At 36.0% G+C, this 22,907-nt stretch overlaps 11 protein-coding genes and 1 non-coding gene across 12 annotated transcripts; 5 read left to right on the top strand and 7 right to left on the bottom strand.

Annotated features, from left to right (window-relative positions):
- Positions 1–21: 21 nt before the first annotated feature.
- IST3 (U2 snRNP complex subunit IST3) lies at positions 22–537 on the bottom strand (the record flags this gene model as incomplete). The annotated part of the gene is made up of 1 exon (XM_003674212.1): positions 22–537. The coding sequence occupies one exon, from the start codon at positions 535–537 to the stop codon at positions 22–24; it is 516 nt and encodes a 171-aa protein (XP_003674260.1).
- Positions 538–981: 444 nt separating this feature from the next.
- On the bottom strand, positions 982–2,226 carry DJP1 (Djp1p; the record flags this gene model as incomplete). The annotated part of the gene is made up of 1 exon (XM_003674211.1): positions 982–2,226. The coding sequence occupies one exon, from the start codon at positions 2,224–2,226 to the stop codon at positions 982–984; it is 1,245 nt and encodes a 414-aa protein (XP_003674259.1).
- Positions 2,227–2,441: 215 nt separating this feature from the next.
- AIM21 (Aim21p) lies at positions 2,442–4,409 on the bottom strand (the record flags this gene model as incomplete). Its single annotated transcript, XM_003674210.1, has 1 exon — positions 2,442–4,409. The coding sequence occupies one exon, from the start codon at positions 4,407–4,409 to the stop codon at positions 2,442–2,444; it is 1,968 nt and encodes a 655-aa protein (XP_003674258.1).
- A 453-nt stretch (positions 4,410–4,862) lies between these two features.
- On the top strand, positions 4,863–8,003 carry MPH1 (3'-5' DNA helicase; the record flags this gene model as incomplete). The annotated part of the gene is made up of 1 exon (XM_003674209.1): positions 4,863–8,003. The coding sequence occupies one exon, from the start codon at positions 4,863–4,865 to the stop codon at positions 8,001–8,003; it is 3,141 nt and encodes a 1,046-aa protein (XP_003674257.1).
- A 180-nt stretch (positions 8,004–8,183) lies between these two features.
- On the bottom strand, positions 8,184–9,764 carry PAC2 (Pac2p; the record flags this gene model as incomplete). Its single annotated transcript, XM_003674208.1, has 1 exon — positions 8,184–9,764. The coding sequence occupies one exon, from the start codon at positions 9,762–9,764 to the stop codon at positions 8,184–8,186; it is 1,581 nt and encodes a 526-aa protein (XP_003674256.1).
- Positions 9,765–9,948: 184 nt separating this feature from the next.
- Positions 9,949–10,020, bottom strand: NCAS0Atrna13R. The gene has a single exon. It is a non-coding gene; the product is annotated as a tRNA-Arg (tRNA).
- Positions 10,021–10,359: 339 nt separating this feature from the next.
- NAS2 (Nas2p) lies at positions 10,360–11,118 on the bottom strand (the record flags this gene model as incomplete). Its single annotated transcript, XM_003674207.1, has 1 exon — positions 10,360–11,118. One exon carries the CDS (start codon positions 11,116–11,118, stop codon positions 10,360–10,362), a length of 759 nt encoding a protein of 252 aa, XP_003674255.1.
- Positions 11,119–12,578: 1,460 nt separating this feature from the next.
- Positions 12,579–14,231, top strand: NCAS0A13160 (Gti1/Pac2 family protein; the record flags this gene model as incomplete). The annotated part of the gene is made up of 1 exon (XM_003674206.1): positions 12,579–14,231. The coding sequence occupies one exon, from the start codon at positions 12,579–12,581 to the stop codon at positions 14,229–14,231; it is 1,653 nt and encodes a 550-aa protein (XP_003674254.1).
- A 783-nt stretch (positions 14,232–15,014) lies between these two features.
- On the top strand, positions 15,015–16,112 carry YIA6 (NAD+ transporter; the record flags this gene model as incomplete). The annotated part of the gene is made up of 1 exon (XM_003674205.1): positions 15,015–16,112. The coding sequence occupies one exon, from the start codon at positions 15,015–15,017 to the stop codon at positions 16,110–16,112; it is 1,098 nt and encodes a 365-aa protein (XP_003674253.1).
- Positions 16,113–16,944: 832 nt separating this feature from the next.
- On the top strand, positions 16,945–18,990 carry EPS1 (protein disulfide isomerase EPS1; the record flags this gene model as incomplete). Its single annotated transcript, XM_003674204.1, has 1 exon — positions 16,945–18,990. One exon carries the CDS (start codon positions 16,945–16,947, stop codon positions 18,988–18,990), a length of 2,046 nt encoding a protein of 681 aa, XP_003674252.1.
- A 165-nt stretch (positions 18,991–19,155) lies between these two features.
- Positions 19,156–19,654, bottom strand: BET1 (Bet1p; the record flags this gene model as incomplete). Its single annotated transcript, XM_003674203.1, has 2 exons — positions 19,156–19,573; positions 19,644–19,654. 2 exons carry the CDS (start codon positions 19,652–19,654, stop codon positions 19,156–19,158), a joined length of 429 nt encoding a protein of 142 aa, XP_003674251.1.
- A 286-nt stretch (positions 19,655–19,940) lies between these two features.
- INP51 (phosphoinositide 5-phosphatase INP51) lies at positions 19,941–22,781 on the top strand (the record flags this gene model as incomplete). Its single annotated transcript, XM_003674202.1, has 1 exon — positions 19,941–22,781. One exon carries the CDS (start codon positions 19,941–19,943, stop codon positions 22,779–22,781), a length of 2,841 nt encoding a protein of 946 aa, XP_003674250.1.
- Positions 22,782–22,907: the final 126 nt, after the last annotated feature.

The raw sequence follows: 22,907 nt of genomic DNA, 5'->3' as shown, positions 1-22,907 counted from the left end.
AATATCGATTAAATGAATCTACTATTTTCTTTTTTCATCTTGCATTGGGTCTTTTAGATCATCATCCTCGCCAATAAAAGCTTCTTTTGAACTTCCGGATGGCGTTTCGCTTGGGAGATTCGGTATACCTCTTACTACAAAATCTTTTTCAAGTTCGTTCTTCATTGTTTCTCGGTAGTCCCATTGTTCATCTCTAGGCTCATAAAAAGTGTGATCTACTTGTATAGTATTAGAGCCGACTTTAACCCCATTTAAGTTATCGATAGCCAATACTGTTGATCTCTGGTCTTCATATTTTAGGAATGCAAAACCTTTGGATTCTCCTGTCTGATTATCATTTACAAGAAGTAGATCAACAGGTACACCGTATTGGGAAAATACGCTGATGATATCTCCTTCTGTTAGCTCTTTGTCAAGTCCTCCTATGTATATATAAGCTTGATCCTTATATTGATAATGCCATGACTGCTCTGTTGTTAGAATACCACTTTGTAATTCCCTTTCGTTAATCTGCTGGATCGATTTTGCTTTACTCATAAACAATATTGCTTTGGATATAGTACGGAGGGATAAGGGAGATACTTGGCAGTTCTAATTTAAATCTTTTTAGTAAGTGGCTCATGGCTACTAAGTTCACGTGGCGTTAGATAGAAAGTAATCTTTGAAATTTAGCATAATATTTGACATTTTCTATCTCCGCGGATAACGATTGATCCAAAAATATATATTTACATTGAACGCTCAACTTGAAGGTATTGAATGTCTGAAGTCCTCAAACCCTACAAATAGATTCTATTGATTTATAATACATTATGAATTGGGTTTGTATATCTTACTAAAAATTCCGGTTATCTGGTAAATAGATTACGAAATGTTGTTTTGGCACTAGGAACTATTAAAGAATACTGCTGCAAGTAAAATCTAATTGTCAAAGCTTAGTACTAGTCATCCGAGTAATGATGAAGCAAGAAAATAAGCTTCTTATTTGCGCTTCTTTTTTGTTGCCTCTGCAACTAATTCCTCGAATATCTGCGCTTCCTCCTGCTCTGCCTTTGTTCTATATACATTCAAAAAGACTTCGCCTAATAACTTTAAAGCTTCTCCTCTTCTTACTAAAGTGGCAGTGGGGACAGTTTTGTCCTCCAGTACCTTATCACAGACACTTCTTAAAGTTGATGTTATTTCATACCTTGAACCATGCCATGCAGCCGATAAAACTTTACCCATCAATAATTGTTCTTGTTTCGCCAGATCATCCACTGTTGGTTTTGGTGTTCCATCAACATCTGTTTCATTAGCTTCTTTCATTTTTTCAAGTTCCTTCATGGTGTTTTGGGCGTCAATAGCGGCAGAAACGGTTCTTAACGTATCCATGAATACGCCACCTTTCGCCTTCATGGAATGGAACACACCACCAAACCCAAATAAGTTTTGTGAGGCTAAAAAGATACTAGCCTTTTCATAGTAGATAGCTCCAATAGTGTGTAGAATGTCTACTCCGAACGACTCCATCTTTAGAAGATTTGCTTCTTCCACAAATTTTTTTTGAAATGATTCCTTACATGCCCCATCATAAACACTTTCTGTCAATATTGATAATCTTTCTATAAGAGTATTGCTTAATTTTTCAATGCTCTTTTCTTTTTCAAGTCTTTGCTCCTCTTCGAAGAGTTCTAGTTTTGTCTTTTTCTTTGGAGTTTCATCTTTTTTTGAGGGAGTCGAAACAGTTTGTGAACTTTCTCCCTTAGAGCGTAAATTTGGCAATGTTGTGGATGTACCACTTTTATGCTCTGACTGCTCGTTTTTAGATTCCTTACTTACCTCATCCTTGGTCTTTCCTTCTTCATCTTTAGCCTTCTCTGCTTCGTCTTGAGCACTTAATTCTTCTGTCTTTTGCAAATTCTTTAAGAGAGTGAGTTCTCCAATATAAGATGAAAAGGCATCACCTCCAAATATAGCAGAAAATTGTTCTGCAGCATCCTCAAATCCACCTGTGGGGACCGCCTCCTTTTTACCATATTTATCGTACTTCAGCCTTAAGGTATCATCGCTCAGAACTTGATATGCCTCTGAGATGGCTTGAAACCTTTCAGTTGCGGTTGGATCATTCGGGTTTTTATCTGGATGCTCTTGTATAGATTTCTTTCTATAAGCTTTCTTTATTTCAATGGCAGTCGCTGATGGTGATATGCCCAATAATTCATAGTATGCTGTATCTACTACCATCCTTATTATAATGACAGCTCTGTAGCAAGCGCTCACTATCGAACCTTTAACTTCCGTTATCCTATAATCGTAAATTTATTGGAACGCATTTTGTATCTAAAATTGTCGATCGCCATGTACGTTTATTTGAAGTTCGGGGTTCGAAGTTATAACCAATATTTATTATTCTTTCGCCATATATATACGTAATTAGGCCAATGAACATAAAGTACACATTATGGAGTCATCATATCGAGGAAGTCCTTGCGCTTATCCTCTTCTAGCATTTCCTCTTCCATCCTTCTTTCGGCTTGATCCTCTAGCTCCTGTTCAAGTACCTCAACACTTTCATTTTGGTCCCTCGAATCTATAGCATCCTCTAGGGATACTACATCACCATTTTCTATATGTACTTGTGTATCACCCGATTGTACGTCAGGACTAGGATTGCCTACTGTAAATTCCTTATTGGTAGGTAATCCTTCTATAGAATGATTAATTGAAGTCGATTCGGCTGGTTGGTTTAGTACTGTTGCTTGTATAGCTTTCTCAGAAACTGATATGTCCTTTTGTTCGTTCTCCTCTGTTATTTCCTCCTTCTTCAGATCGAATGCTATTTCCCAAACATGGAATGTTTCGAATTGACATGATGTTGTATCATTGACAATCTTCTCAGTGTTTGCTATTTTGGTAGGTAATTTTCGACCCCTTGGACCTCTAACTCTCTTTGTGGTAGCCAAAGGTAGAGAACGTTTCCCTTTTTCTGTTTGATCATCCTTTTTTTCAATAGTTAATGGGGATGATAGACCTTTATTTAGCTCTAGTGGTATATCACCAGATGGCGTCATTCCAGGAAGGGCAAATAAGCCATTTAGGTTCTTTGCAAAATTCACCCTATCCGGGTTCATGTTACTTCCGTTTGTGCCGACAGATGACTTTAAATTTTCGTGTTCAGTATTCGAGATGTCCTTTTGTTGTTGTTTCTTCAACATCTCATGAAAGGCAGCTATTCTAGACGACGGTTTCTTTGGAACCGGGGGTGGTGCCTTCTTTTTTAATCCGTGTGAAGTCTCATTATCGTCATCCTTTGGTTTATCTACTCTAGTTGTAAAAAGCTGGCTTTCTGAAGCAGATGGTTGCTCGACACTGGGCTTCTTCATTACTTTGGATTCCGATATTGGCTCTTCTTTATTGGAGCCACTTGGGCTCGAATCTATTTTTGAAATTGTAGCTGGTACTTCTTTCTGGTCATGTGCTTTGTCTTCTTCATCGGTAGCTTCATCCTTTTTGATCCTTGGTCTTGTAATGGGGATAGTAGGAAGTTGCTCCGATAAAGAATCAGATAAGCTTCCATGCTTTACTTCATCACTATCTTCTTCTAAACTCAAGGGAGTAGGTTCTTTATCGTCACCCTTGGATTTATGGTGGTCGTCTTCAATACCAACTTCTTCCTTTGACGTTTCGACGTCGGTTTTCTCGTGACTTGCTTCTTCAGTTTCATGGTTATCCTTGTCAAGATACAGCAGGTTAACATCCGTAGTTTCAGTTTTCTGGTTTCCTATGACCTCAATTCCCTCCTTTTCTGAATTTCTCAAAGAATCATTGGGAGGTTCAAACGCTTCTCCCATTGCCTCTGTAACTTCGGGAGTAATAATGTCATCCTTCGTGGGCAAAATTTCCTCGGAAAAATAAGTAGTATCACCTACCACATTCTGTGCAACACCGTCATTTGGAGACTCTTCCAAATTTTTAATTGATTCATCACTTGCAGCTTGAGTATCATTAGTGTCAGTAAAAGTATCCGCACCAGTTTCCTTATTCTTCCTTTGAGGTCTCCTTGGTATTTTAGGTTCATCAGTTAGAGAGTTCTTCGACTTATGATGAGATGCTAATATCTCCTGCATCTCTTTAAGCTCTTGGTCAGTATTCTCGACAAGATCTTCAATTTCTTCGGTTGTGGAAGAGTGTCTAAGTGGTCGTTGACTTGGAACATGTGGTACTTCTACGTCATCTGTCGTTTTGGGCCTAATAAATGGCCTTGAAGATGGAACTGCTGGGGTGTCAACTTGAATATCCGTCGAAGTTACCTTTTCAGGGGATACGTCTCGCTCATTAAAATCCTCTGGTTCTACTGAAGGTAGATTCGACGTTGTCTTTCTTCGTGTTGGCCTTTCTGGTATTTTTGGTATATTATCGGTAGACATGTTTAATGTGGAGCCCTGATTTGATGTTTAACCAGTTTTCAACCTTCTATGAGACAACGTCATGTATTTTTATAAGCGTTTAAGTTTCAATTGGCTTTATTTTCGTGTTCGATATTTTTTCGATTTTCACATATTGAAACTCGATTCAACTCAGCAAAGAACAGCTATCATTAGAGTTGACAAATATCAGTATATTAAGGTTCAAGATCCTTACACAAAGATCTGTCTCGGGTTTTAAAGTGATTATTCCTTAAATGGAGTTCTAGTGACAGATTTTGTAGAGTTTCACGTGACCACAATTTTTTTTATTATCAACAAACAATTCTCTCTTCTTCAGCTTTGATCTGCTCATCAAACACAACCGCTTTAAGTATTATAGACGTCAATTATTAGTGGAGTACTCAAAGTATTTTGTGTTTCCTGTTACATTCGATAGGCTGATTTTGGCTAAGAATGGAAAATGAAGGCGATGATGATTTCAGTGATTTTGATGATAATGAGTTAGATTCACTATACCAGAAGAATATCAATAAAAACATCAAAGAAACAATCATTAGGAGATCAGTACCTGTTCAAAGAGACCTTTATAACAATATACTTCCCGGAGAAAAACCCTACTATGAAGAGATTCAAAGGGAAGTAACGTTTGGTCCAACACATCATAAACTCAGAAGAGATATGTTGGATACTTACATCTATCCAACCAATTTTGAAGTCCGAGATTATCAATTTGACATTGTCAGAAAATCACTATTTACCAACATTCTATGTGCTATTCCTACGGGGATGGGTAAAACATTCATTGCAAGTACAGTTATGCTAAACTACTTCCTATGGACAGAGACAGGTAAGATTATTTTCACTGCTCCCACTAGACCATTGGTAGCACAACAAATTAAGGCGTGTTTGGGTATAACAGGTATACCCATGGATCAGGCCGCAATTTTGCTCGATAAGAGTCGAAAGAATAGAGAAGAAATCTGGGCTAATAAGCGAGTGTTTTTCACAACACCTCAAGTGGTGGAGAACGATTTAAAGAGAGGTGTATTAAATCCAAAGGATATCGTATGTTTAGTCATCGATGAAGCACATAGAGCGACTGGCTCTTACGCCTATACAAATGTCGTTAAATTTATTGATAGATTCAACAGTTCATATAGAATTTTAGCATTGACTGCTACTCCTGGTTCGGATTTGGAATCGGTGCAAGAAGTTGTTAATAATCTAGATATTTCGAGCATCGAAATCCGAACAGAAGAAAGTATGGATATCATTAAATATATGAAGAAAAGGAAACAAGAGAAAATCCAAGTTGCTCTAACTACGGAAATTGAAGATACAATCGAACAGTTGGGTATAGCAATTTTACCTGTTCTCCAACAAGCTGTTGAGCTTGGGATTTATGAAGAATGCGAACCGTCACATATTAATGCCTTTAAAGCTATGCAACAAAGTCAGAAGGTAATAGCGAATCCAACCATTCCAGAGGGTCTTAAATGGAGGAATTTCTTTATCTTACAATTACTAAATCATGTGGGACAAATGCTTAAAAGAATAAAGATTTATGGATTAAGAACTTTTTACAGTTACTTCACAAATAAATTCAAGGAATTTACCACAAAATATGGTTTAGGTAAATCAACCAACAAGATAGCGGCAGGTTTCTATTATAGCCCTATTTTGAAAACAATGATGGATAATTGTAGAAGCTTGGTGGAAGACCCAGGTTTTCTTGGGCATGGAAAATTACAACATGTCAGAGATGAGCTGCAAGAGTTTTTTAAGTATGGTGTCAATGATTCTAGAGTGATTATATTTACTGAACTTCGAGAGAGTGCATTGGAAATTGTCAAGTGTATAGATAGCATGAATGATGATAATATTATACCTCATATTTTTATAGGTCAAGCAAGAGGAAAGGAAGGGTTTGACGAGGTATCATATACTCGTAAACATCAGCCAAAGGGAAGAAAAAAAATTGATAGGCTAAAACGGTTAGAAGAGGAGAAAGAAATGGAAGAAAGAAAAAGGAAGAAAAAAGAACAAGATGCTCTCCAAAGAAGCTCCAGTCGGACAGGATCATCAGAAGATGCTCAAATCAATGGTATGAATCAAAAGCAACAGAAAGAAGTTATTAAACAATTTAAAAATGGGATTTATAATGTTTTGGTCTGTACTTCTATCGGGGAAGAAGGTCTGGATATCGGGGAAGTTGACTTAATAATTTGTTATGATACTACCAGTAGTCCGATCAAAAATATTCAGAGAATGGGTAGAACAGGTAGAAAACGTGATGGTAAAATTGTACTTCTTTTTAGCAGCAATGAGGGCTCTAAATTTGAAAAGGCAATGGAAAATTATTCCAATCTTCAAAAGCTAATTTCTCAACACCATGTTGAGTACAAAAAATCTGATAGAATACTTCCGGATAATATCATTCCAAAGTGTGAGAAAAAATTCATTGAAATTAATGAAGAAGATCAAGAAGTAAATTCAATGAATGATTCCGATGATTTAATTAGATATGCAACTCAATGCATGATGGGTAAAAAGCCAAAACATAAAAAGGTTAGAGAAAAAAACAAAACGATTAAGCAAAAAAAGAAGACTGAAAAACAATTCTTCATGCCTGATGACGTCGAAACAGGTATAGTCTCAGCTAGCACCCTCGTAAACAAAGTTCAACCCCTAGAGACTGATGACCTAGCTATCGATCCTGTCGTCGAGAGACCAATCAAAAAAAGGAAATTTTCTGTTTTGGATAAGTTGGAAAATGATTCACTATCATCAGGTACTGAATCAGATAAAGATGACCTACTTTTGGTAGGCGCACCGAGGAGCTTGTCTATTGGAACCTTGATTCATTCGGGCCCTAACGAAATTTCAGACGATATAATGACACCAATAGTTGCTCCTCCAAACAATGTGAAAGATAAAGGCGTTATATCAAAGCCAGGTGTATTACTGAACGAAATCGATGGCACGTCAACCATCCTGTTGGATAGTAGACAATCAGAGCTATCTGTGAGGAAGATACCGAACGAGGTTAATAAGAACATACATAAGATGCCAATAACAATGAAGAATGATATGGAAAGCTCGAGTGATAATATTGAACTAAGAACAGATAAGCGTACTTCCTCCTTTGTGAGGAATATAGAGGTGAAGAATAAAACAGTCAGTACAGATGTGCTTTCTGAGAAATATAATATCCTAACACAAGAGGAGGAAGTCCATTTTGGAAAAAATTACTTCCCTTCTGTATTCACTATTTCAGCAGCTCCCAAATTTAGTTCCCACTCAAAATCCTCATATACACCGCACACAAAATTCACGCAGGGAATGATAACACTATTTAAGGACGTTGATAATCAGAATATGAAACAAAAAATCGAGATGAACAAAATTTTTTGTGTGGCAAGAGGACTACAAAATGGTGTATTTTCAGCTGATAATACAATTGCTCCCTCGTTTGTTGTAGCAAATGATGAAATAAGCTTTCTGCCTGAATTTCCTTCCAAAGAAACGTCTTTGAATATCACGAACGAAGATTTAGCTGATTTACTGGATTCTGATTCCGGATCGGACTTTTGATTTGAAAATATTTAATGCATCCCCCCGCACACACTAAGATCGTTTATTTATTTATTTAAATACCTTTCTTATATAGACTCTTAAATGTAATATATTCATGAAATTATTCTTTCCTGTGTCATTAAAATAGTGTATTTATAGAAGCTACGCAGATAATGACTCCTATATATTTCGGTTACATTATTTGTTTTCATTCTTTAAAATTGTCATATAGATCGTATTACCACTTTTTATACCAAGAGTATCAATAGTGCTAAAATCTGTAATAATTTCTTCTCTAAGATCAGAGGAAATAGCATAATAAAGTTTTAAAATACAGATTCCTAAGTTTAGTTTTCTTTTAATCAGCCCTTTCAAATACCTAATTGTATAATTAGGAAGAACTGATAGAGAGATTGGATTCTTGATCCCTTCAGTATCTATTTTGATTGTCAAGATATTTGGAAAAATCCAAGCCGAATCTTCAAAAGTCGTTTTTGGCTGGGTTTGGATTTTGTAATTCCGGGTTAAACATATCCATCTCCGCAAAGTGGTGTTGTATGGAATTTTACCTTTCAGAATCTTCGAAATAAAATAGAGTTCTGCCTCTTTCCGATCATCGTCATTAAAAATTGAACCATTAACTACAGTTAAGTTTTCAAATCTGGCTAATATTTCATACAGTTGTTCATTTTCAGTCTTTTCTTCGGATGAAAACAAGGGATTATCATCAACTCGCAGAGATTGAAGTGCAGGTAGCGAAGTATTCAGATAATCGAACAATTCATAGCTTTCAATCATATTATGTGATATATCTAAGGCTTTCAAGCAATTAGAAGAAATTGTTAAACGTTCACTAATTTCATTTCTTGATATATCTAACCTTTGTATATTCCATGTACAAAAATTAGTTGGAAGAGCAGTTATTTCATTTTCAGATATATTCATCTCCTTCAATGTAATAGGCGGTGACCACTCCGCAGTATCAATATCCTGCAGCATGTTTCTGCTAAGATCAATAGACTCGATATTCGGGAATATAGTGAATACTGAGCTCATGATTTTGGTGTGGAGATTACATGAAGCTAACGACACACTTTTCACACTTTTGAAGCAAAAGGAATATTTCTTTCCCCATCCCTTTAAAAGTCTATTTCCTGATAAGTTTAAGGATTCCAATTGTGGAAAGCAATTAATTAACTTGCAAACGTATTCAATATCATCATATAGATTGTATGAGAGATCTAACCTTTTAATAGTGGGGCATAGTTTTCGGACTGTATCTAAATCGGTATTATCTGAGCTGCTTCCAGTTATTGCACAATTTGGTAATGAAATAGTTTCTAATGTCTTAAAATTATTATTCCTGCTATCCAATTTTTCAAAACCAAGACTTTCGATTTTCTTGGAACCCATATATAGATTGTCATCTTCACTGGATACCGAACCATATTTATGGTGCAATGCTTGAGAAAAAGTTAACGATGGAGTTAGGTCTCTCTTAATCTTAGTTTCTTTAATAAATGAACCAGAATTGGGGATAGATGTCTTGAAATATTCTTTACCGTCCAATGTTCCAGAATGCTTTCCACGATCTGGATTGTCCCATTCAACTCCATAGCAGATTGTAGAAGGCCACTTTTCTATCTCTCCAATAAATAGGATAGTACATAATTCACCTTTGATTTGAATTCGCTCACCAACCTCATGGCTCATTTCATATGAACAGAGACGATGTTGTTTTTCATTGTGCTTCAATACTAGTCGATGCCTCTTACACATTTAAAATTTTTGTTCCGTTCTTAATTGTAAATTAACACATTCTCGCTCAAATTAAATCTCAAAATATAACGCTACACATCAGTCCCCAGTATTGTAAGGCCCATGATCAACTCTCTAATTTGTGTCTTCAGTTTCTCCAGTACCATTCAAACAAAGGCCAATGTTTTAGAAAACAAAAAAAAAGCACTCACGCTGGGGGTCGAACCCAGAATCTTCTGATTAGAAGTCAGACGCGTTGCCATTACGCCACGCAAGCATTTTGTTTTTTCCACAGAAAAGCGGTGGGTTTTATTAGTATTATTGTTTTTTGAAATTTTAGAGAGTTAACCATCCATATTTGTAGTCATAGTATTTGAAACAATGAATTTTGGTGAGAATCAATTCTTAATATTAAATATTTTCTCTTTAGCCTAAAATAGTAGCCAACTCGCTTTCATATCTTGTATCAACAACAGTTAAAATAACCAATACATAATTTTTGAAAAAATTCAATTGCAACATAATTACAATAGCTATTTAAGATCATTAATAATATTTATGTGTGTCTAGGTATGAGACTTGAGGAGAATCACGCCTGTTCCAGTTCCAGTTACCCTTAACATTCGTCTAGCTTACAACCGAGCAATCCTCTTCCTTCCCACTCTCGCGTTGGAATCAATTTTAAGTCTAAGAGACTATTGTCTCGCATAATCCTAATAGGAAGTTCCTTGTTCTCGTTTCTCAATACAACCATTTGAACATTTTTCAGCTTATTATGATTTCCAGCATGTATATCACCAATGGAAACTAGTTTATCATTTAACTGCACGCCTGTCTTTTCAATGGGTCCACCCGGTGTGATTTCAGTGAACCTTGCAAATGGGATTTTGTATTCGATCTCATTGTCGCCAGTTTTATTACTTTGAGCTACCTCTTGCTTTTGTTCGAAATGAGCATTTAACATTGAATGTGATTTCAAGATAACTTTGTTTAGATCATTTCTCAACATGTTTATATTTCTTCTCGCTAATCTTATTTGTAAAACATCGACATCCGACCGCGGGAACCCGTCTGCGGTTACTAGAGATGAATCCATGTCCACATTTTGCGATGAGAGAATCTCAATGTTTTTGGAAAGTTCTGATTCTATCACATCCTTCAAGTTAACCACCTGAGAAATGGTTAAACTGTCCAATCGCGCTAATTCAGCATCAATTGACTCGTTAATCTGTAAATTAGTTAATTCCTGGCTGGGTGGTACAATATCGGAATTTGGATTACTCATCTTGACTCTGGAGAACAGATAATGTATATGTGTGTTGTTATATGAGTTGTCTACAATACAGGTGTTAGATCGTTTGCTTAGTATTAACATTAACAAGGTGAAATAGAAAAATCCGTGTGGCTAAATTAATCCGCGAAGAAAATTTTTAGAGCAAAATCAAGTTTCGTTACTGGCATTTGCCAAGCTATTTCAAAATAGCCATGTATTGTATTATGTAAGAAATCGGAGTCTATCTTCAATTGCGATAGTTTGTTGGGTTGTCCTGAATCTTGAGAATACGAAGAAAATTCAGCATAACGTTGAGCTGTACGAACGTGGGGACTGCTGAGGAACTGTGCCTGGATATGAGGGGCACAGCTGTCAAAGAACGTTAATCGGAGAACTCCGATAAACACAATAAATATAAGTCCCATACGTAATCACATGGACGAAGAAAAATACGTAACGTTAAGTAATATATTCGGAGGAAGAAGTCAAGCAGCTAGCTGCACTCCGATTATTCAGTCATATTTGTCGCCATCGGTGTTAGTAACTAATCGAGACCTTTTGTTCTCCGCATTTTAGAAGCATTTGTGATTATTAATAATCTTGCAAGAGGGGAAGCAACAAGCTCGAGTTCACCCTCTTCGCGAAAGTCGTGCGCCTGTGTCTGAAGCTGTCCACTAAATCCGAGGATGACGAATAAGCTGAAGTTTAGCTTTTAGGTGTCCCGCTTTAAGGTTTTTTCGTGCAAAGTTTTACCTTCTAGAACGAGTTTTTTCTTGCTTCGCCCACTTTTCCAAGCACAGACTGCGTCTCGCAAACCCTAAAGGGCACGCAGAAAAAAAAATTTTCTTGGAAGGCTGAGAATCGCCGTGCAAGCAGAGGGCGTTCGAGGAATTTTTCAAGCAAGTTACCGTCTCGTAGGCAAGATACTCTCATTGACGATGCATGGCACATCTACGTAATCTCCTCTTTAGTAATGTGTGTGAAAAGTCTGTGCATGACAATTGTTCATAAGAGGGGCAACGCAAGGCAAGTATTGTTCTGACTCTTCAGTTAGGCTTATTATGAAATATATTATGGTGGCGGTTTTTTCATAGGTTAAATAGTATAACTATGAAGATTAAAATTGTGAAGAACAAATCAGAAGGCGTTAATTTCTACCCAACCAACCAACCAAAAAAAAATTTGAACAATTAATTTTTTTCATATTATTGAGAAGGTGAGATTATAATAGATTAACAATTCTAACTGAGCATTCAGGCAAGTTATTATTCTTACTACATCATTTCAGTGACGGCTAAGTTCCATCTTTAATCAACGATATTTCCTGAATATTGAAGCAGATTCAAAGAAATAAAACGGAATAGACACACATTGCAAGCTCGCATCGTCTAATAAGGCCTCCCTAGGAAAACAATACATCGGTTGGATTCAATCGATAAGGTAATAGCTTTATTACATTTTTCCGTGTTGAAAACGTCATTTATTCACTTTGATAGTTGTCGGAGCATATAAAAAAAAGACGATTTTAAAAGAAAAGATTATACAACCAGTAAACCTACGACATGAGCATATCACCTACATTTAAAGGGTACGTGGATGATGAATATGATGCAGCACTTATAATCCAAGCAGTTCTCGATGGTAAATTGGGACACGTCCCAAGAAGGCTGCATGATGCTGAGAGACCACAATTAATTGTATCTGGCAACGTATTTGTATTTTTAGAAGAATTATCAGGAATTAAAAGATGGACAGATGGTATATCCTGGTCTCCATCAAGAGTGTCCGGTAAATTCTTAATGTACAAAGAATTGAATAAACATTATCCCGATTCCATTAACGTAAAAGGGCCTATACCATTGAAGCCAAAATTTTCCACGACAAATGAACAAAGTGGCAACCATGATAATGAAATACCTTCAAATAATATGAGACAATTCCTTCCAAGTCAAAACGAATTGAGATACTATCCTTCAAGGTATACTGGGTTTGTTAAAAAGACATTTTCAGTAAAATTTAGAAATCAAGAAGCCGATGCTTGGGAGAGATTCCATGTTATATCATATTATTCAGAAGTACATGTAGCCCAAAATCAATTGATACGGCCGAGGGATTTAAGTTACTTCAATGACGTACAACTCTCTCCTAATCTAGTATCCCAAATAGAAAAGATAACACTTGGAGCTATAAAAGTTAATTTGGAAAAGGTAGAGAAGAAAGTTGAAAATCAATTTAAGAATAAAAATATGAATAATGTCCAACCTTATCATGTTAATAATATAACTTTCCATGTAGGGAATCGAGATGATATTGCTTATAATACATTACCCCAACCGTCATTGAGTCTCCCACCTCAATTGATACCAATGCAAACCGGGAATCATGTATTAATACCACATTTCCCAAATACAGCCAATAAATGGATTAATACACCTGCAACTTTTGAAACAAGGTTGCCACCAACAACAATGAGACAGAGTATATCTGTTCCAACCTTCCACAATAACCAAATTTCATACCAAAGGAACCAATCATATCCTGAACTATTTTCATTTAATCGACCTTATGTAAACAACATGGTGAAAGCACCCCCAACTCCCTTGGATCAAAATGAGAAAAACGTTCGTTATTGCCCACCAACACTAACTCCAATACCAAGGCCCTTGCATTTAACATCTAGCAATATGTTATCAGTTGATTCAAATGTTCTACCACCAATAAATGTAACTGAAAGTGGTTATCCACCTCATTATTTGGAACCGATGAGATTGGGTCCTGTTTACTCCTCATCTATATCAGAGCCTGGTACAATTCGAAAATCATCTGTTTCCTCTTTAGGTCAAGATCATGATGGTTCCACGATAAATATTGATAATGGACCAAAACCCGTTAGATCAATGAATGTTTTAGATGTGTTGAATCATCCTGATACTCGTTATCCGACCCCTTACAGAGATAATGAAGTAAATTTTGGTGTTCCTCCATCAACAACATTTTCCTCACAGGAAGAAATACTTCCTCCTATTAGAGAATCTCATTTTTATAACGGATCATCCATAAATGTCCCGTTATCTAATGGCGGATCAAATGTAAAATCCATGGAGTTGAAAAACGTTGGTTTCACAGAAAAGACACCAGTGATACGTCCAGAAGATATTAGTACTGATAGTAATTCCAACGGGAATAATGGAGAAGCTGGACCAGAAAGTATCTAAGTATTAAAAAATAAAATATTACGCTGTGTCTTAGAAAATGGCAATTTTTTTTTTTGGACTTTCCAATTCATGACCGGTACCTTTTTCCTAAAAAACAAAAGGAGACACTTTCTCGACAATAGTCATATGCATATCATAGTTTTAGATACTTTTATATATGAAAAAATAGCATTCAATAATTTCAATCTCGAATTGATTCTTGTTTCCGATTTTAAATACGTTAAAGTCATAAATTTATGCTACATTTTACTTCGTTACGTACGACTTAAGAAGAGGCTGGTACTTTACTTGTGTAAATGCCAGGATGATCTGAGTCGGAGAATTTAGGCAGATGGGAAGAAGAGAGAAATCATATGGGTTTATAGTAGGGGGCCACACCCATCTTTCCCACCAGAGTTGATCATTCATTGTATAAATATTTATTCTATTATATTAGTAATGTTACAAATCAATACCCCACCCCCAGCTTGAGATGTGTGGAGCGCATAAACAAGCCTGCTTAAGACAATGCCGTTTCCAAAACAGTAAGAGGAAATAAATACCTGATTGATAAGGGCAGGTATTCTTCTGTTCCCATCGAAAATCAATCCAAATCAACCAGAAGTTGGTCTTGAGCCGTTTGGACCAATGACCGGTTATTGCAGGCTCCGAAATTTTGAGATTTGGACTTACGACAGTTTGAAAATGGAACCATTATCTGGAAACAACAATGAGAGTCTTCGAATCCATCGTAAGAGGAGACAACATTAACGTCAATTCACACTACGAGTGGTTAATGGCGGCATGCAACATGATGGGAAGAATACGGATGATATGAAGAATCTTCCGCAAGAGTCGCTTAAGAACGAACATCTTTTGACAGAGGATGCCAAGTCAGCATCACATCTATATCAGAACATGCTACTGCAGTCACATGAACCAGAAAAGCATATAGCTTCTACAGTAATACAAAGTAAATTACACTTATCTGACCCCAAAATCACAGCCTTATCAGGTGCATTGGCTGGTTTCTTATCAGGTATTATTGTTTGTCCCTTGGATGTTACGAAAACGCGATTACAAGCACAAGGTATCCAATCGATAGAAAATCCATATTATAGAGGCGTATTGGGTACTATGTCCACAATTGTAGTTGATGAAGGTGTCAGAGGGTTGTATAAGGGTCTTATTCCTATTATATTGGGTTATTTTCCTACTTGGATGATTTATTTTTCAGTTTATGAGTTTGCCAAGGATTTATATCCAAGAGTGCTTCCAAACTCAGATTTTATTTCTCATTCATGTTCTGCAATTACTGCAGGTGCAGCTTCTACTGTTTTGACAAATCCTATATGGGTTGTTAAAACAAGACTTATGTTACAAACCCCTTTGGGAGAGTCAAGAACACATTATAGAGGAACCATAGACGCATTCAAGAAGATTATAACCCAAGAGGGAGTACGGACATTATATACTGGGCTGGTACCGTCAATGTTTGGTTTATTGCATGTAGCAATCCATTTCCCTGTATATGAAAAACTGAAAAATAGACTTCACTGTGATACTATAACTGGGGGGCATAATTCTCAAGAGCATTCTTTACACTTAACAAGACTTATAATAGCATCTTCCGCTTCCAAGATGCTGGCATCTATATTAACATATCCGCATGAAATATTACGAACGAGAATGCAATTAAAATCTGACAAATTACTAATTTCAAAGCACAAACTCCTGGATCTCATAAAGAGGACATACAGATATGAAGGGCTGCTTGGGTTTTATTCAGGCTTTGCAACGAATTTGCTTCGGACAGTTCCCGCATCTGCTATTACACTAGTATCGTTTGAATACTTCAGGAATGCACTTTTGAAAATCAATCAAGACCATCCATCTTTATAAGTATGAACGTTGTAATGTCATACGTTATTCTAATTATATGTACATGTATGTATTACTCTAAAAATGAAAAGACAAAGAAATAATGCATATCAGCCGGTAAAGAATCAAACTGCAATTGCACATACAAACCTTGTGTGTGTAAATTATCTTCTCTAGATTGTACTTATTCTTGTCAAAAGACCACTCTCTAAAATTGCCAAAGAATGAGGTACAGAATGCTACAAGTACTTTAGTCATCGATCTTCTGCCGAATTCCTATTCTGTTAGAGGATGAGTAGTCATCCAGCTTTCAAGGTAAACTCACAGAAGCGCCACCAGTCTCGTTCTTTACGGAAACAAGTGTAATAGAATTGTTGTTCTTGGAAGAAATAATTGGTATTCTACGTGCGTGTTAAGTTAGATGGATTGCTCGATTGTTAGTCTTTTTGCTAAGTGAATTTTATGTTCACTACATTTGTTACACCATTGCCACAGAGGCTCTTGACCATCTTTTCACAAACACTAAAGTACCTACAGGAGCAAGTAGAAAACGAATAAAGATTGATAGTGGTCGATATCCACTATTGCAACTAAGCAAATAAGACTGCACTAGAAACTCCTCTTCATCGATAAAGACGTAATCTTATTGCTATTCTGGAATTCCCCGCTCGGTGTTGCTAGCGCACGTTTCCTTTCAATGGCAAAATTTGAATACTGGAAAAATATATATATTTAAACTGAAGCGTAAAACGATGACAATGGACACATCAGGAACCATTCCCCATATAAGATCATAGTACCCAATCCTATTTTTCTTCACATCCAATTTTAGTAGTACAATAAACATTTAAAAATGCTGCTAAGAATACAGAATATAATGTGGTTACTCCTATCGATATGCTACACGGTAGGAGGCAAAGCATCAGATTCACCTCCAGGGTTCCCAGCCCCGCTAACACTAGTTAACTTCGCATCGGAACTTAAGCAAGGACTCCATTTAGTTGAATTTTATAGTCCCTACTGTTCACATTGTAATTCTTTGGCTCCAATATGGGAGAAGACTTGGGAATCATTCCATGAAGAAGGTGAAAAGCTAAATATTACGATGTCCCAAGTGAATTGCATTGAAAGTGGTGATATATGTGCTAAAGAGAATATTGAATTCTATCCGAACTTACGATTATACGGCCCAAATGGATTTATTAAGAATTTCTCTGGGAAGAGGAAAGCTGAAGCATTCATTGAATTTATGAAGACGGAGGCTGCTGATCCCTCGAATACTGAGGTGATTGACAGTCAAAGTGTGGCACTCACAGGGCATCATTTTGCAAAACTATTGGCAGGAGCCTCTCCAACTCGCTATTTGGTTTCCTTTTGGCCTTCCGAAGATATTTCACATGTTGATGAGAAGATTCAATTTAAAAACTGCAGAGAATGTTCAACTTTTTCCAAGGCATGGGGGAAATTATCTGAAAAATTAAAGGAGTTCAATATTGCCACCGGTCATCTAAATTGCCAATCTAATGAATTGATTTGTAAAGAGCTCGGTTTTGCTAATTTGCTAGAAGCAGGAAACGATGGGGCTAATAGAGAGCCTAGAATTGCATTACTTGTTCCTAATAAAACTACAAATAACTTCTTTGTGTATGAAAACCCGCTTACTACAGATATTGCCGTCTATGAAGAATTTGCCAAACGGTTATATTCGAATAATGAAGTCCCTGAATTAACAGAAATTCAAATTATGGACATAATAAATAAAAATTTTGCTCCTTTAGAAGAGCAAAAACTCCATCTGGTATTTAATTATGATGTAAAGACTGTTTTTCCAGAAGACTTTGATATTTTGGAATACTTAATTGAGCCCTTATCAAAGATTCCAAACATGTATCTTTATAAATCAGTTGGTGATTTAAGAAAGGTAACGCACTCCGCTTTTGAAGAAATGTATGGCCTTATTAATTATAACGAAACAGAAGCAGAAAAATCCTTAAATGAAGATGCATTTGCTTTAAACACAATAACTCAAACTCCGACCTTTTATTTGTTTAAAGATGGTGACAAGATCCCCCATGTTTTTCCAGGCTATTCTACAACTGAAATGAGAAACTTGGATGCAATAATGCAATGGGTTAATGAATATGCTACACCTTTGATTACCCAGGTTACAGAATCGAACTTTGAGGACCTTTTAGGATCAACTCCATCTCGCTATAGTAATGTAATAATAGTATTGACAGATTCATCACGACCAAAGGAACAAATTCAAAATATTAAAGATCTATTCATTGGATATTATGATTACGAACATATTCGCCAACAAAACATGTTCCAATTGATTTTGGATGAGAGAAATGATAAAGAAAGAAGAGTAGCTGAATTGAAATCTCAGAAGGCCCAAGCAGAACGAATTCTAAACACTTTACGTAAGGAAATCCCACATACTGACGATAAGGCGGTTATTTTAACGTACGTCGACATTGCCAAGCAAAAAGATCTGTTATCAAACATTGGTATAAATTCGCATCTTGAACATAAAGCCGGTGATGTTATTATGATTGATAGAAAAACAGGTTTTTTCTATGAATTGAATACATTCGGCTCTACTTTAACCAGCTCGCCCTATGAAATTAAAGATACGTTACGTTCATTAAATTTCCCAGGTCCAAGCATTTTCAAGTACGTTAAACATGGGAAATTGATAAACTCCCCATATAATGGTTATTTTGAACACCTTAACGTTGTTCATAGGCATGGTATTTGGGGTTACATTGTTGTCGGTATTATTATGTTTTCTTTGTTCAAACTGAGAAGAGCAATGACAGCACATAAAATAAAGGAAAGATATAATTCCCAAGGTCTATTAGGAGTATATCATCAAAAGAAACCCTTAGATTGATCTGTCAATTCGTTTACTTAAAAATCATTTCATTCAAACTTATCATTTATCTAATTTAATGCCAAAAAATCATTTATAATTTTTTTAAATATGCTCTATATGATTATGCAATTGCAGTAGAATAGAAAAACAGCGTAAGGAGTCAAGTGGTTTTATATACATACATTATGTTATCCATACCCAGAAAAACAAAATTGCAACAAGGAAGAATATTAATAGCCAAGTTTTAATACTAATTCTTGATCTCTTTGCCATCTCCATCATACTACCGAACGTATTTTTTAGTTTTTTTGACGTGTTTTCAAATGTATCTCCTAAACTGTTCAAAGTATGGTTACTTCCTCTAATTTCATCTCCCATTTTCATTGAAAGAGCTTTAAGAGCTTTTACTTTTTGGGTCATTGAACCGATGTGTTCCTCACTCTGTGATTCTAATTGTGACAGCCTACTCTCAGAATAATCAAAGTGTGCTCCTTTGTCGTATGGAGATGCTCTATCAAGTTCTGAATTTCTCATCGATGAACGAGGTCCAAATAATTGTGTTCTACTTGCATCTCTTTGGTATAGGTTATCGTTTGTAAGACTAGATGATGACTTTTTCGTTAGTAATATAGAAAGATGGGGTTAGATCACTTCTGGCAATAGAGACATACTTTGAATTCATAATTATCCTCACTAGCTGTTTCGTGGAGTATTGTTAGATATGTACCAATTGAATGTTGCTATTCCTCTTAAGTACTCGATAACTGATAAGTGAGTGTATTTCGTAAAAGTATAGTTTAAAGTTTTCAGTTATTGTTAAAATCGGATTGATACATTTATGGAAAAAGCCCGAAGGTCAAAAGCCCATTTAGCAGATTGTATGTTAACGACTAGATCCTGGTAGAAGCAACCTCTAGAACAATCATCTGTCACCATAGCAGATAATTCTAAACCATACATGCGGAAATATGAGAGTGTTTATAGGAAAAAATCCAAGATCGATTGTCATATCGTCCAATGGCTATAACTTGTTATTCCGAAGGTACCATAAATATTCTTCAGTACAACAACAGTACTCAAAATCATCAACTGTGGTTATTAAGTCCATTCCAGATGAAGCTTTGACAAATGAGACCATGTATAGGGAAATTCAAACATCCCTCTTCAATGGTCTTTTAGGTTTAGTATCGATGGGTGGTGACATTTTCGTTGCGGTAATAGCAGGTGTCCAAAATGTGGGATATCCCAGATGGAAACTAGAAAAAGATAGAGTAATTCCCTCCGAAAGTGTTTATAAGATACTAGATGTTGATTTTTACAGTGTCGATAATGAAGTTTTTGATTATCTTTTCTTGGAAAGGAATGAACAGAACTACGATAAACTAATCCGTGAACATCCATGCGGCTCATTGAAGAAGCTTTTCGCTGATGGTTCATTTTACTTTTCAAGAGATTTTGATCTTTCCAATATCGTAAAGAATCATGGATTATCTCATAATTTGGAGTATACGATTGATAATCAAGACTCTAGTTTTATTTGGAATACAAGTCTTACCACAGAAATCATCAATTGGAGAAATAGAATTCCCATCGATGAAAGACATGTTTTTGACAATGCAGGTTTTTTGACATTTGCTATAAGGGGTTTCTGTAAGACTGTATTAGTTGAAGACGGGGAGAATACTTCTTCAATTACAATCATATCGAGAATCTCGACAGAAAATAAACAGAATGCCTTTGAATACGGGCTAAACGACCAAGGAGACGTAGCAAATTTTGTCGAGACCGAAATTGTCGTCACAACAATAAAGTTCATCTTTTCATATACCCAAATTGATGCAAGTGTTCCATTATTTTGGGAATTTACTGATAATCAAATATTATATGGACGTAAAGTGAAAATGATAAAATCAGCTGATCAATCCCAGATAGCATTCAATAAACATTTTGATAATTTAGAGTCTAAATATGGTGTCATTTCCATTTTGAACTTAGTTAAACCGAGAAGCGACGCTCAGGAGTCGTTGGCATTAGCTTATAAGCAATGTGCAGAATCCAAGGGAACGAAAATAATAAACCTGGAATATAATTCGGGAATATTTAGTAAATCTAAGCATAAGCTAATATATCTTCTCAAGCAAGATATATATGAGCTCGGTGCATTCGCTTATGACATATCGAGAGGTATATATTTTGGTAAGCAAACAGGTGTATTGAGAATAAGTGCCCTTGATTCAGTTGAAAAGCCTATAATGGTGGAGAAAATAGTCAGCAGAGAGGTTTTGGAGCTGGCTACGCAAGAACTTGAGGGGTTTGAAATAACGTCAACATTTGTTGATATGCACGATAAACTATGGATGGAAAATTATTACTGGTTAGATAGGACATACTCTAAAAATAGTAAAAATCCAAGCAAATACGGAAAGATTTACACAAAATTGTTTAATTCTCGTGTTAAATTATATGACCCTTTACATTATTACATTTCTCAATATTTAAAACAAATGAGATCCAATTTTACTTTCGAAAAAGATATTACCATTTTTGCAGGGACCTTCAATATTGGCGGAAAAATATCTCATGATGATATATCTGAATGGATATTTCCTAAGGATAGCGGGCTTCACAAGCCAGCTAGTATTTATATAATAGGGTTAGAGGAAGTTGTTGAATTGACGCCAGGACATATGTTGTCGACAGATCCATTTACAAAACAGTATTGGGAAAAAAAGATATTGACTCTGTTAAACACATCGAATGGTGAAGAAAAATATGTCTGCTCGTGGAGTAATCAGATGGGTGGTTTACTTCTGATGATGTTTATGAGCAGCTCCGAATATGTAAAGATAAAACACATTGAAGGTGATGTTAAGAAGACTGGATTTGGTGGGATGGCATCGAATAAGGGTGCGGTTGCTGTCAGTTTTAATTATTCTGTTACCAAGTTCTGCATATTAGTGTCCCATCTTGCAGCAGGTCTAGATAATGTAGAGCAGCGACACAATGATTATAAAACGATTGTGAAAAATATAAGTTTTGCCAGAGGGTTAAGAATAAGAGACCATGATGCTATAATATGGATGGGTGACTTCAATTATAGAATTTTAATGTCTAATGAGGATGTCAGAAATTTGATAGCTGCTAAAGAATATTATAAGTTGTTCGAAAAAGATCAGCTAAATCAACAGATGATTGCTGGTGAATCTTTCCCTTATTATCATGAGATGGCTATCGATTTCCCACCTACGTATAAATTCGATCCAGGGACGAAGACTTATGATACCAGTGAAAAGATGAGAATTCCTGCCTGGACTGATAGAATATTGAATAGGGGAGAAGTTTTAAAACAAATAAGCTATGGTTGTGCTGAAAATATTATGTTTTCTGATCACAGACCAGTTTATGCAACCTTCACTGCTAAAGTGACTGTCCTTGACGAACAGAAAAAAGAAGCTCTAGCGTTGCAAATACATGAGAAGATAATGACAAAATTAAAGGGTCTTTCCGAAGACGATCGAGATTTGATCCTCAGTGAAAAGGAACCTTTATTGGAAGAACTCGAACCTTCGGTGCTTGCCTCTGGAATTAGTTCGGCAGCTTCAATATTCCTCTCAGAACAGAAAAGAGGTAAAGTTCTTCCTCCACCCAGCTCTGACATCAAGAAATGGTGGATAGGGAATGGTAAACAAGTCAAAGTGACTTTAGACGTGGATCCTGAAACTATGATGATCAATCCAAAAAGAAATCCAAATCCTTTTATAGAGGATGACGAGAATCTTTTATTTATTCCGAGACATTCAATTCCATGACTTCGATGTATATAAATTTACAAATCTTATAGACAATATATGTATACGACGTTCTTTGGAGCAGCCTACTTATGATGAGAATTGTATCTTTGCGACATAATGCATTCTCTATTATCTAGTTTTCAA

Source organism: Naumovozyma castellii, chromosome 1 (assembly GCF_000237345.1).
Source record: "Naumovozyma castellii chromosome 1, complete genome".
Lineage (NCBI taxonomy): Eukaryota > Fungi > Ascomycota > Saccharomycetes > Saccharomycetales > Saccharomycetaceae > Naumovozyma > Naumovozyma castellii.
Note: the sequence above shows the minus strand (reverse complement) of the source record. Positions and strands in the feature narration are given on the sequence as shown.